The 15,543-nt window shown below is 34.0% G+C and overlaps 1 protein-coding gene across 2 annotated transcripts in view; it reads left to right on the forward strand.

Moving 5' to 3' along the window:
* Positions 1-13,379, forward strand: part of LOC143229228 (nucleolar protein 4-like) — an 86,381-nt gene extending 73,002 nt beyond the window's left edge. For both annotated transcript variants that reach the window (XM_076461242.1, XM_076461243.1), the window contains 2 exons: positions 5,592-6,003; positions 10,501-13,379. In XM_076461242.1, coding sequence (XP_076317357.1) covers positions 5,592-6,003; positions 10,501-10,664 — 576 coding nt within the window. In that variant the 3' untranslated portion in view covers positions 10,665-13,379. The remainder of the gene's footprint in view (positions 1-5,591; positions 6,004-10,500) is intronic.
* Positions 13,380-15,543: the final 2,164 nt, after the last annotated feature.

Genomic DNA, 15,543 nt, shown 5'->3' on the forward strand with positions numbered 1-15,543 from the left:
ACCCTATATAACCACCTGACTGTGTTCTAATAAATTATTATGAACCCTATATAACCACCTGACTGTGTTCTAATAAATTATTATGAACCCTACATAACCACCTGACTGTGTTCTAATAAATTATTATGAACCCTATATAACCACCTGACTGTGTTCTAATAAATTATTATGAACCCTATATAACCACCTGACTGTTTCTAATAAATTATTATGAACCCTATATAACCACCTGACTGTGTTCTAATAAATTATTATGAACCCTATATAACCACCTGACTGTGTTCTAATAAATTATTATGAACCCTATATAACCACCTGACTGTTTCTAATAAATTATTATGAACCCTATATAACCACCTGACTGTGTTCTAATAAATTATTATGAACCCTACATAACCACCTGACTGTGTTCTAATAAATTATTATGAACCCTACATAACCACCTGACTGTGTTCTAATAAATTATTATGAACCCTATATAACCACCTGACTGTGTTCTAATAAATTATTATGCATGTTGAATATTTACTCTTCTTAATAGTTATAAGATAGTAATGGCTTATTATATTCTATACATTTTTTTCCTGGTATGCTTTTCCGCTCGAACATATTCGTCCTTTTCGTTGTAGGGACGTTTTAAAGTTACGGTTAATCTCTTTCTCTCATTAGAGTAGCCCATGAATTGGCGGTGGGTAATGTTGACTAAATTCTGTCTCCCTTGTTTTTCTGTTGTAAGTTAAGGACAGTTTGCCCTCCAGTAGCTTTGCGCGAAATTTAAAGAACATTCAAAAACATCAGTGAGTCATGTGTCAAATCGTTCTAATTTATGTTTTTGCCCTTTCCATTCTGAGGTTGAAATTTCGTGACATCAAATACGGTATAGATATCGTGCTTGTTTAAACCATTCACGACGCAATCATCTTTCGACAAATTAAAAATGAATGCACTAAAATTGATATCATTATATCATTCTCTGTGGGAAAAAAAAAAAAAGAGATAACGGCTGATGTTATACTTTATTCAATGAGGTTATAAAAACTTAAGTCATGATATAAAGAATAAATTTTACATGACCCACTTGGTTTTACTAATACTTCTTATCCTAACTTATCCTGTCCCCAAGTGGCACAGCAGTATGTCTGCGGATTCACACCGTTAGAAACAAGGTTTGGATACCCATGGTGAGCAGGTCACAGATAGCACATTGTGTATCTTTGTGCTTAATTTCAAACAAGCCTAACTTATCCAACTGCCTTCCGATAAGAATCTGTCTATATTTAGTTATACCTAATTAATTGCACAGATGGCCCGTTGTGTAGCTTTGTGCTTAATTCAAAACAAAACCTAATTAATTCTACGGTATGTAATGTGTATCTCTCAAACGAGATAGTGAATTCGTTAAAGATACGAAACATAGGAAATACAAAAATAATAGTAATAAGTTGTGAAATATAGTAAGCTGGTAAAACTTTCGTCACGATTTGCGAAAGCACACCAAAAATAAATATATAAAATGTTAGCCCTTTTTTTAAACTCATGTTTACTGCTGTCTTATACTTTATCAAATATCCCACCCCCCATAATTCATTCAAGATGTTTCTCGTCGTTTATTGACTGTCTCAGTTTTCACACAAATCTTTACAGCCTAAAGAATGTTCAAATCATGATTTTGCAAGGCCAAGTCAGTGTATAATGTTTTGCCCTCTAATTATTCAACGCTAAGCCTGATGGCTTATAATGCTAAAAATCAACTTAGATACCTGTAGTAGGTGCAGTAATGGTTCCATGGTGGACAAATTATATATAGTCCATTAGTTTAGCTATGCCTTTGATAACAAACAAACAAATATAACACTTAAGTTTTGGGTGAATAAGGTTACCGGATCATGAGTTATGGAGGTTACGAAAGTTAATCACGCAAATGTTACTGACTGGGATGTGGTCTGAGGGAAGAAAAGAGATGCCCAAAACATTCAACTAATAATTCGTATTGTAACTGAGGCAGTCTGAAATTTAATTATAGTATTTCTGTCTTAAATTTAAAAACATTCAAAACACACTCTGTGTCTCAGGTGCATTAGAAATTAAGCACTGGACTATGGACTAAGCCATCTATACCGTCATGCCAGATTTGTTATGTTATAAAGATTAATCGTCAACTGATGAGTCGTACTTCTGAGGGTATTGCATGCAATTAAACAGAATTTCAGATTACTTGCCAGAACTGATTATGACAGCAGTTTTCGACTGATCCTCCACTACGGTTCATTATAGATGTCATACACTGATTAAGGTATCGTTCTCTTTTCCGTCAACGAACAAACTGTTGTTGATTGTTGTCGAACAGTGCAAATGTAACCTTTTAAAGACCACAAGTCTCTGGCTTTGCTCTTCCACTGTTTAGTGTCTAATTCCCTTCGGTTAACTCTTTGACTGTGGTTTTTCAGCAGCAACACGCCAACTAAAACACTTTGTGCGACTGTATTGTACTGTTGTATTTCACTAGTGTATTTTAAGTTTTTGAAAAATAATATTCACATCTGTGCAAGGTCGTTGAGAAGATGTAGCTCGAACGTCGTCTATCTCGTCACTTTTGAAAAATTTCAGTTTTCTATGAAGGTCACTCTTAATATTAACAATTCCAGTTTAATAAACCCTTTTAGAATCTTGCATACAAGTCCTACTGAAACATGGAGTCATGCTACAACTGTTCACGTGTAGAATTCTTGAAAAGCCAAAAGTTTGATTTATGTACGCTTATCATACAGTATTTCTGTTCTGGTAGCCATGACTTGATCACCCTCCTATTACTTGGCATAGTACGGCTGCTTCTACTGTTATAAGCTTTATAATACTATGGCACTTTCTGAGTGGTATAATTACAATCAATCACAGTTAAGCTTTCAAACTTAACTGTACTCTGGTCCAGTTAATTTTCACACGATAAATGTGATGACTTTTCCGTAGAATTTGTCCTGTACACCATTTTTCCTTACCGTTTTCACAATCATTCACAATACTGTATATACAGGATGGCCCAAAAATGTACCTCTATTTCGAATGTTCATATGAGTATAGTAAATGAACCTGCAAACCAGTAGAACATCTTTATTAATAGTTTAGCCCAGCATGGCCAGGTGGGTTAAGGCGTTCGACTCGTAATCTGAGGGTCGCGGGTTCAACTTCCGGTGGCACCAAACGTGCTCGCCCTTTCAGCCATGGGGGCGTAATAATGTGACTGTCAATCCCACTATTCGTTGGTAAAAGAGTAGCCCAAGAGTTGGCGGTGGGTGGTGACAACTCTCTGCCTTCTCTCTAGTCTTACACTTTTAAATTAGGAACAGCTAGCGCAGATAGCCCTCGTGTAGCTTTGCGCGAAATTCAAAAACAAACATCTTTATTAATAGTTTATACAACCAAACAACAGTATGTACCCTGCTTCATCATTTTAGATACTCAAACTGGATTCCACCAGCCTCCAAACAACCATATCTATGACAGAGTGTCTGACATGCTCTTATATAATTTTCAACTCTGATTCAAAGGAAATAATTTGTAATCCATTGCTTTAATTTGTCAATGAGTTTGGATTTATATTTAGACATCCTCCAATATTATCTGAAATAAAAAATAAAAATTTTCGGCCGATATACAGAAGTTACATAACTTAAAATATAAATACATATTTTTGGAACACTTGGTGTACGTTATGTAAATATCTAACAATATTTTCATCGAGAAAATCTATTGAGATTACAAGATATAATCGTTTAATGTCATTTCAGTTAGAAACTATGACTACAATTAATTATGTAAGTAGACTTTGTATCTCCCATATATACCCAAAATAATAATAATATAAATGATAAATAAATTTAACAAAATATACTGAGGCATCTTAAGCTTTCCTTTCATTGAATATGATGCTAATTTTAACACTTCGCTTCTGAGATTAACAGTCATGTTTATGTCTGTACCAGGGGCGTAGCCAAGGGGGGGTTGGGGGTTAACTCCCCATGGACCCAAACTTTTTAGACAAGTTCAGTTGCCACCTGTGAAGTTTCATAAAGATCCGTGATTGCATGGCAGATAATTTCACACACAACAAATGGTCAAATGCAAATTTCTGATTGAACACTCTTTTAATACAACAAGTTTTGTCAGAACTAGAGAAATACAATCGAATATCTATAAAAGGCTCAAATGCCTGTTCGTTCTTGCCAGGACATATACAACACAGTTTGGTTCAACTTTAATATCACGGTGAATGTATAATGGGGCCAGGCCATTCAATCGATCTTCAGTGGTAGTATTTCTCAAATACGTTTTGAGTCTTCTGAGAGTTGTCAACGAGCTCAGTTTAATTGCATGCAAATGTTCCCAGTCATTTCTACATTGCACATTACATATGCATCTATGACATTTTTTTGGTCTGTTGTTCGCAAGTGATTTGTACCAAACCCTAAGTTCACCTACTGCAGCTAGTGAGTGTTGTCAATGTCAGCCTTGTATATATTGACCAACTCTTTAATTTGGTCACATTGTTGTACTGCAGGTTCTGACCATTCTGTGGTAGATCCTGATGGTAGTAGACACATGAAGTTTGTAAGGAGAGTTTTGTGACTGGACAGACGGTCACATATTTGTGAAAGAAAGTGATCAACATATGGTACAAATATAACAATACGAAAGTACTCCTCAGGGCTAGTGGTTTGTGGGTTAACACGGTACATCTGTTTTTTAGCCTACCTTGGCATTATGATGCCAATTTGAAGCTCACTACACAGAGTTTGAGCCTCACAGAAAATGTTTTTAAATTCATTCACAATATTATTTCTGGGTGAACAGATTAAATCTTTCACTATTTCTGCGTGATGCATCGCAGCACCTAAATCAATGTTCTGTTGCTGCAGTAAGTTGCACAGAGGTAAACTGAAGGAAAAGTCTTCTAAAGTCTTGCTTTCTTATTTTCAGATGTACATATCTCGGTCTCACGATCTAGGGTGTAGTTGATAATATTTAGCAATTTGTCAGTTTCTTTGTTTGTTTGTTTTTGAATTTCGCACAAAGCTACTCAAGGGCTATCCATGCTAGCCGTCCATAATTTAGCAGTGTAAGACTAGAGGGAAGGTAGCTAGTCATCACCACCTATCGCCAACTCTTGGGCTACTTTTTTATCAACGAATAGTGAAATTGACTGTCATATTATAATGCCCCCACAGCTGAAAGGGCGAGTAAGTTTGGTGTGACCATGATTTGAACTCGCGACCCTCGAATTACGTTCTGATTTGACCTCATTATCATTGTTTTATAAGAATGATTTTATATCCATTATATTTGGCCTACACATCAATAAATAGTTTTTTCTGATTATTATTTAATATATTTCTTGTACAGTTTACTAGTAGTATGTTGTTTTTGTCTAAAATCAAAGTAAATAATTTACTGTCTAATATAATATAAATATTGCACAGTGCGAAATACTGTAAAAAAGACCCACAAAAAACACTTTCTATTTGTGCCCTGTCACTTTGTAAATTACATATAACCGTATTTAAAAACGTTTACTGAACTATTTTCGCTCTTTTCAGTCGGAAATTGATCGACCTCGTTGTGGTATACCAAGTTCCTCTACTATGACGTTATACACTGAAGCAGCCAACAACACCTCACGGTTTACAGCGACCTCTGTACGAAATCCATTTGTACCTCCTCAGGAATCCCAACTACACGCTCAATTCACTAAACCTATCCAGCATTCCTTACTACAGACCAATCGAAAGTTTCCAGCTTCAATGTCATCACAAACTTCGGTTGCTCCGACTCGAATCAAAATTGTGAACGGTGTCACCTGTGAATCACAACCGTCCAGCAATTCATTACTGTCAAGTAGCGTCACCTATCGGGGTCTACCTCAGTTTCATATTGCTGTAACAGAGACGACAACGTCTCACTCCAAAAATGTACACCAGGTGACACTTTCCAGTGGCACACTAGCGAATGGTAAGGAGAATGTTCCTGAACAATCAATTTTAAAAAAACAAGAAATTTTAAATTATATATACATTTATATGTGATTTTAAATTACATATACGTATATATGTAGTCTACGCCTCTGGAGGCAGGTATCGTACGCATGCTCTCTGATAGATTCTAGGCTGCTTTGAATGTAATAAATAATGTATAGATGGTCATGTTCCAATCATCAAAATTTCAGACCCGTTAACGAACAAACTTGTCATTTCATGAAATAGTACAAACCCTACTGTATTCAAGTATTTATAATTGTAATAATCAGACCAGGTAAGTACAGACTAGTAATTCTGTGAAGTATTGTGGTAATACTTATGCAAATTAGCTTCCATTAGGGCAGATTACTGATTATTAATTATCGAACTAAAGCTTTTAAAAAGTAGATTGATGCTTGCTGGAATCTATATGCATTGTGAGAACAATTTTTGCAGTATATTTTGGCTGATAAAGAGAGGTTTTAATGTAAGGTAATGGAAGAAAACTCGTAAGATCCATAAGATATAAAAAATGGTTATATTTTTCTTCTTTCTTTTTACACTTTCTGAATAAAACCTCTGACTTACATTGAAGTACAAATATATCGTACTGCGTCACAAAATGTAACTGAGATAAAACACTAAAATATTTAATAGCAAACATTTTGATTCAACAAATACTAGATATCACTGTTATTAAAATCATGTAATACTTTTTGAGTTCGATAAATTCTGTATTCTAATGCCTGCCAGATTCTTTGAATCAATGTAAAATGATAAAAAAGAAACTCATGAGACTGAAAGTAATTTTGGAATCTGTGATATTTAATACATATTAGATATTATGTGATGCGATAAAATTTTGGTAGTATCTATACGACAAATTTCTCTTCGAATCATGTATACCTATAGCCAGTTTAAGTTTCATCTAAATTATTTTATACATAAGAATAATTCAAAATGAAAATATATATATTCTAAGTGCTTCTACACAAGTTGAAGAAAAACGTGTATTATGGGGCAGACGTCGAAAGATTCAGAGCCTACAATAAGACAAACTTACTGATTTGGCGGTTCTTAATGATGGGTGAAGCTAATTAAAATAAATAATAACTAATATTAAGGTATTAAATATTTGTTTCTTTTGAATTTCGCGCAAAGCTATTCCAGGGCTATCTGCACTAGTCGTCCCTAATTTAGCAGTGTAAGACTAGAAGGAATGCAATTAGTCATCACTATCCTCGCCAACTCCTGAGCTACTCTTTTACCAATGAATAGGGGGATTGACCGTCACATTATAATGCCCCCACGGCTGAAAGGGCAGGCATGTTTGGTGTGGGCGGGATTCGAACCCGCAACCCTCGGATTACGAGTCGAACGCTTTAAGACGCTTGGCCATGCCGGGTCCTGGTGTAAATGATTCATATAATACTGATACATGTTACTGTTCACCAATAAAGTGATAACAGAAACAGAGTCTCAATGACAACCCTGTCTATCGTATTCCAGTCATTATGGTGAATCCTGAAATTGGATGAAAGGATACACGGTTAAATTTAAATGCGGTTTAGAATGGATTTTTTTTTATTTGCTTTCCATTAAACGTAGCTATCTGGTATTTTCCAATCGTTGTGACATACATTTTCTGGGTAATCTGAAGATTTCAGAACCTGAGTCATACTCATAAGACTGGGAATCTTACTAATAAGACTGGATATTGTGAAGATTCAGAACCTGAGTCATACTAATAAGACTGGATATTGTGAAGATTCAGAACCTGAGTCATACTAATAAGACTGGATATTGTTACTTGCAGCTTTCCTTTAGCTACCACCTCACTTGGCAACCACATATTCATCATGTGTAACAACGATGACGTCAATACAAGCGTCACTCCTGAAATCTGTCTCTTTTTCATCCAGATTCCCCCACAATTTATAATAAAAAACATTTAGTAAAAGATACATCTCCCAAGACATGGTGTTTTCAGTTATAAAGTAATCCTACATGAGGAAAACCCACCCAACGATACATTATCCAATCTGTCAGCGCTGTTGTCTTTGTAGTTAAATCAAGAATTAAGAACAATTTGAAGCTACTCAATTAGGTTGAAGCGTGGGCACCCAAGTCTGGTGAGAAAGGTTGGTTATAATGTTAGACAAAACTGTTTTATAACTTATCAATACAGTTACTTATTTTTAAAGCTGTATTTAGAGTTTAAAATATTCAGTGAGTTTAAAATTTCATGTGAATTTAATTAAATTGCAGAATTTGTGTGATGCCCCAATGAAACAATGCGCTGAACCGATAAAGAATCTTATGCGGGAAACACGTTTCTTGGAAAAATTAATTAAAACATCCCGCAGAAAAAAATAAGTATTCTTTCTTCGAGCTTCTTAACTTATCTATCAAAGTTTTTTTTCCATTTATCCTTTAAAAAAGTCTTCGGCCACTCATCCCCAAACTCAGCTGTCTGCTACCCCACGCTTCCTTAATTTCAAAATTCTGGAGTCGGTATTAACCTGGAAACCAGCTCTCAGAAATGTCTAAGTCTTATGCGCGCAGTTTCGAGTTAAGCATAGAGTGTTTCTCGCTCTAGACTTTTTATTTAGAACCTTCATTCGATCCAAGTTAGACTTTATCTGTGTACTACATCGTACTCCCTCTTCTTTATTTGCCTCGAACTCATCCAAAATGCAGCCTTACGTATTTACCCAACATGTGGGAATCTTACATGATTGAATCCCAGTTTCAATCTTACAGGTCTTGGCTCAAAAGGCTTTTCTTCTTTTACGCTAGAACTTTCCCGGGGACTTTTTTATTTTTTCTTTAATGCGGCAACTTTCAGTGCATCTGAACATTTTTTTATAGCGACATTTCTCTTTAAATGTATATAGATGAGGTTATACATCAACTAGCGGCTTTTGTGTGCATAATTAATTTATACTCTTTTGTATTCTGCCCGAGAAACGAAACCAGTTTTGATTACAAAATATCCTCTCACCATGTTTTCGTTAGATCTTTCCTGCTACCGGACTACGCTAGAATCTTCATAACAGCTTTCTTGACTATTCTTCTATTCATTAGTTAGATCCCCAGTAAAGGGTTGCCACAATCCTCAGACTTCCTCAATTCTTAACAGGATCTTTGATTTTCGTATTCCCAAACTTATTCTTCCTCAATTGACAATGTTATTATTTTGAAGTTAACAGTTGTTTGCTGTAAAATTAATTTTGTTTGGATTCTTTGTTTCTGTGAAAATACGGAGTATGAGTGTGTTGGTCGTATTGGTGAAGAAGTCATAACATAACCTTTGATAACTGTTCCTTTCTTTATAGTAAATACCAGTTTCTTCTTATTTTAAAAGTCACCTATATAACTATACTATACAGGGCTGAGTATCTTATGAAACAGGGAGATTTACCTTTCGGACTTTTATATTTCTATTACCAAACTTGATACTTTGTCTTTCTTCTAGATGTTTCGACATTATTACTTTCCGTTTACTTTCGGATACATGCGGTTTGCTTCCGTCTTATATAAAGTTCAGGTGAAGATTTATTCAAATCATACAAGTTTTCGTTCCTTCCTGCAAACTTTAAGTCATGTTATTTCTTATTTTGCTGTTTACTCTATTCCTCGAAAACGTTTCCTCGTCCGCATTTTGGAAATCCTTTCACTTTTTGCAAAAGTTACAAGGACCTTAACGTTTACATACTATCTCTAGTACAGTCTTTCATATTAAATTCTCTCATTATCTAACGTTGTCCAGGTTTTCAGTAAATTGTTGTATATGGGTCTCCAGCGCCATCTAAATCAAGCACAAGAACGAAATGTTCGAGTAGCCTAGACATCAAAGCAGACTTGAGTATCTCGAGTCGACCCTGAAAATTGTTTTGGTTTGGTTTGTTTTGAATTTTGCGCAAAGCTACACGAGGACTAGCGTAGATAGCCCTCCCTAATTTAGCAGTGTAAGGCTAGAGGTAAGACAGCTAGTTATCACCACCCACCGCCAACTCTTGGGTTACTCTTTTACCAACGAATAGTGGGATTAACCATAACATTATAACGCCCCCACGGCTGAAAGGGCGAGCATGTTTAGTGTGACGGGTATTCGAACTCGCGACCCTCGGATTACGAGTCGAGTGCCTTGACCACCTGGCCATGCCAGACCTGACCCGAATAGCAATAATATCTGGTCTCTGGCTTCACCACTACCACAGCGTTTTCATCAGATCTGAACGTTAAAATCCGAGGTTTGATTTCTTGCGGTGTATGGAGTGCAAATAGCCCACTGTGTAGCTTTGCGCTAAAGAAACAGACTACAAACAATCATATAACATTGCCAAAACTTTTACGACCCAGTAAAGACTTTCGAAGAAGTTTAATGATGAAATTTTTAGTCCCCGTCAGAGATCATTTCTATTTATTTTTGTGTGTTTAAGGTGTAATATATAATAAATAAATTCTGATTTTCTAATATTTTGAATAGGTCCAACCGATCTGACTGTTAAGAAGCCTTCCATTCCACGATATTCACTTAATCCAAACGAGGCCAATGCCGTCAGACAATTAATTGCAGGTTACCGTGAATCGGCCACGTTTTTACTGCGATCAGCCGACGAACTGGAACAGTTACTGATGCAGCAGAATTAACGACGGCTCGAAGTGATACGAAGGAGAAATTATTTTCGTTCTCTTAAAAATAAATGTAATATATTTGTTGGTACATGATCGACAAATGGAGATAATTTGGTACTGTTTTTATGTCACAAATCAATGTTGGCCTCTTCAGGGAATTTTTGTAAAACATAAACCTCAAATTAATTATTATTAGACCTAATACGACAGTTCGACTTGTAGCAGTGCCAACATTTGTCTCTCTTTTTTTTTTTTATCTTGGTGGTTCGATTTCGTTAGCGCAATTCCTGCGTGGACATTCCGTTTTCCAAGTCAATTCCGTTGATTTGTATTCACAACGTCACATATTTTAGTGGCTTTCCTATTTTCAGATCAAATCTTCTGTTGATCTCAATTGATGACACCATTTTCAATACTGGAAAAAACATTATTTAGGTGAATTGTGGTACTTGTATTTAACGTTTTATTGTGGTAATCGTACAAAATAATTCAGTGTCGTTGCACTAATAATCTGTTTATATCTTTGTGGTAGCTTATGTTAATAAAATCAAAAGAAAAAGTTATTAATCAGAAAAAAAAGATAAAGTAGTCAACTTGCATATATGCTTCAATATGCCAGACTAATGCATTCTCAAGATAAAAAAACAGCCTAATATGGAGAGGTCTACTCTCTGGAACTACCACTCACAAAAACACCACTTCCACAACATTCAGAGTATATAGCTAGACACATACAAGTCCCTTGTCTCTGAGTCCTAAAGGATTATTTAAACGGCCAGTTTCATAGACTACTTCAACACTAAGCATGCAAGCTAAGTAAAACATTGAGTGTTTCTTATATTTCTGATGATAACTTGTTATTTTCAGTTCCTTTTCACAGACACAACAAAAATCTAGCTTTATGGATATACTTATGTCATGAAATACAGTTTATATTACCAAAAAAAAAACTTCTTCAACAGCATAAGTACTTTTACTGTAGTTGTTAGGTAGTGCCGACTTGTGGCTCAGTGGTAGTCTCTGGGAATTATAATGCTGAAATCGTGGTTCAATACCCGAGTCGGTTTCAGCACAGATAGCTCATTATGTAGCTTTGCAAATTTACGTAAAATTGTCACCTCCTAGATATCTGAATTTCATTAGATAACATAAAGAAATAAATATATTACTTTGAAAAGTTCAAATATGATTTTTTTTTATTTAGAAATCCTTGCACTGTCAAACGTTTGTAGAAAAATGAAATATTTTCGTAAGTGTTCAAACTTCCATCACATAGAACCAGTTGTTGATAATCTTTGGTTTTAATTGAGTGCACATGTTGAGTTACTAATCTTAAATCAGATAATGAATAAAAATAGTTTTGTATTCTTTCATTGGTATATGGTATAAATTCATAAAATGTAATTGCCTCTATATTTAAATAAACAATGGATTTAGTGCCATTCTATGAAAATCACAAAAAAAACTCAGTGAAATTTTAGAATGAGGCTTAAAAGGTTAATATGTGTAGATAATTTCATTTAAGGGATTTATTAATGAAATTCTTTTGTGGAAGAAATTTCTTCTAAGTAATTTTTAAACTGTTCAACAGTCGACTCATAACTGTATATATGTTGCTTCTGAAGTAATTACTATTTTTGTCAAATACTGATTCGATCCTCACTTGTTCTGAAAGTTGCTGGAAAAAAATATACTTCAACATTATTACTTTTTCATTAAGCCCTCTTGTTATTTTAGAAAATCCTACGTTCCCACGGAAAAACAAATTTGAGATGTACAGACTTCTAATTTTCGATCCTGACACACAAAGACAATATGGACATAAAAGCATTCTCAAACCTTTGTTTGAAATTAGAATTCAACATTAACAGAAAAGTCCGCTCTTAAATCGTTCTTCCAAATAGGACTTGAAAACTGACAGAATGGCATTCCTGGCTATTCCGTTAAACTAATGTGAAACTTTCAAAAGTTGAAAAAACAAAGAAGTGATTCATCATTCACTTTTAGTTTTGATTAATGTTTAGCTGATAGATAATATATGTGTGTAGATTTGGGATACAAATACTGTTAAAAATGTTATCTATGTTCAAACGTTTGTTGTAAAATATCAAGCTCTTAAATTACAACTGAATTCAGGTGGGTTAATGTGTATTTATTAACGCAGAATAAATTTACTTAGTTCTAATTTTATAGCAGATAAAATAACCAGTAAAATATTTTAAGGAGACGTTTTTTTCTAATTAGAAATTAGATAATCACTTTAATTAAAGTGCCAGGTTTAAGTAAGGTGTACAATTTGAATTATTTAGAGTTAAGCTGTGCATATCGTGCGTTAGGCTTAGCTCGACTATACTGATGTATTTGAAAGTTTCGTTTTGAAACATAAAAGGAGGGAGATAAAAATAGATCTGGTATAATAGTATTGAACACTCAGTGCCATCTAGGGAGAAAATTATAAGTTTTGTATTTTTTCATAAAGCAGTATTCAAGACTCACGTTAGATAACAAACCCTATACAATGGCTTGTTATCTTAAATTCTCAAGGGTTAACGAAGTGTACACTGTTTAGAGGAACACAAAGCATAAAACGTTTCATGATAAACTTGAACTATAAAGAAACTAAATTATTGTTATTGAATTTGCACCCCGTTTGACATAAAATATAAAAGATTACAGCAACTATTTCATTTACTATATTGTGTAATTACCTTACCTTAACTTATTTTAATGTTTCTTGTTTGTGTAAAATTGGAAAATAAACCGTTGTTCAGAAATGTGTGCATTTATTTTTTCTTTCAGCAATAGTACTGTTCTAGAACCTGTATAGAGTTCATTTCGTTTCTCTCTTTCAATAACAGTGTTGTTCAGAAACGTGTGCAAAGATCATCTTCGTTCTTTCAGTACTTTTAGTTATAGGAAATATATTTCCTACATAGTGATATTGGAGATAATAATTTTGTATCATATGATGATGTAACATTTATAAAATGCAATCTAGGTGACTAGAAAGAATATTTATACACTTATGCGCATTGATCCTTCCTTGAAAACAGGCTTATCATAATTCGTAGGAACTACCTTTTGTTAAATGATTGGCATTTCTAGCTTCAGCACACCCTATTATTCGTAACTTTAAAACTATTTATTTATACTTAAGCTCAAAATTACACAACGGGCTATCTGTGCTCAACCCACCAAGTGTAACGAAATCTAGTTTCTAGCGTTGTAAGTCCGTGTATTTTGTAGAATAACCTTTATATCATTATTGTAGTAGCTATTGTAAATAGGTTTAGTTTAAACGAAACCTACACCGCAAAAAATTTCTAAAAGACAAAGATTGTAAATAAAATTGTCTGCAGTTTGACTTGTTCATAATAATCCAATAAACAGTAATAAAAATTTCCAACCATAAAACAGAGAATAAAGATATTGCCGTTGTTTAAGTTTTCTACTGTTTTCTGATTCACTACATTTAACTTTCGGTTTATGCTAGGGTTAGAATAAGCATTGAACCCTGAATTAGAGAAGTGCTTCATAATTAAAATAATTTTACGATATTTCTTACTTCTTGGTGTAGAACATGTTTTTTTATAAGCAAAATTCTAATTATTATTAAATTTAATGCATTAAATCTACTGAGTTTAGACAGTAGAAATCTTGACCACATCTCTACTGTGAAATAGGCTGCTTTGAACAAGAAATGGCGCAAATACTTTGCTATTTCTTCCACGTTTCTCGGCTCGACTTCTACACCTCTTCACTTTCGATCCACTTCCCTTGTGTTAAAATAATTTTCTCAGATAATGAACGCCACTAAATATCGTCGTAGAAATTTTACTCATTTTTAGCAAATTTGTGCCTATTCAGTTATTATTATACCTACTGTCTTCTATCTCTTATCATACTATCATTAATACGATGGCGTGATACATCCCAAGTGAAAGTGGTAAGAAAAAGTCATAGGTACTATTTGTTACCGTTTAAAGTAACTTTGTATCATATGCATTAGTACAACGATAACCTCGTCTTTGTTTAAAGTAACTTTGTATCATATGCATTAGTACCACGATAACCTCTTCTTTGTTTAAAGTAACTTTGTATCATATGCATTAGTACCACGATAACCTCTTCTTTGTTTAAAGTAACTTTGTATCATATGCATTAGTACCACGATAACCTCTTCTTTGTTTAAAGTAATTTTGCATCATATGCATTAGTACCACGATGACCTCTTCTTTGTTTAAAGTAACTTTGTATCATATGCATTAGTACCACGATAACCTCTTCTTTGTTTAAAGTAATTTTGCATCATATGCATTAGTACCACGATGACCTCTTCTTTCTTTAAAGTAACCTTGTATCATATGCATTAGTACAACGATAACCTCTTCTTTGTTTGAAGTAACTTTGTATCATATGCATTAGTACCACGATAACCTCTTCTTTGCAAACAATCTGTCATTGTTTCAATTCAGGAAAACAACTTTATATTCAAAACGTGTTTCGTAAGCTTCATAACAAAAATATCAAAATTCTACTTTTAAACATGAGAATTTCTGAGCTTTGTGGACAATTTTCGCAATAGTGAAAAAAAATTAATTATCTTTCCCCACTTTTCGATTGCTTTAACACCAGAATGTATTTATCTAGTTGTACTAGTAAACTTCAATAGCGTAAACTGTTAAGTAAATTTGTTGAGCTTCTCAACAACTTAGTTTGAGTTGGTTTTAATATGTATTTTAGTACTATTACCTATGTAATTAACAAAAACTCGCTTCATATACTTATATTTTATAACTAAGTAAAAGACTAATGTCTTTTTAAAGGACTGTACGATGTGCTACGGCATCATTAGTTATCCCTTACCTATAGTTTTCTAGTTCTATGAATCTTT

This window comes from Tachypleus tridentatus, chromosome 10, assembly GCF_004210375.1.
Source record: "Tachypleus tridentatus isolate NWPU-2018 chromosome 10, ASM421037v1, whole genome shotgun sequence".
In the NCBI taxonomy this organism is placed as follows: Eukaryota; Metazoa; Arthropoda; class Merostomata; order Xiphosura; family Limulidae; genus Tachypleus; species Tachypleus tridentatus.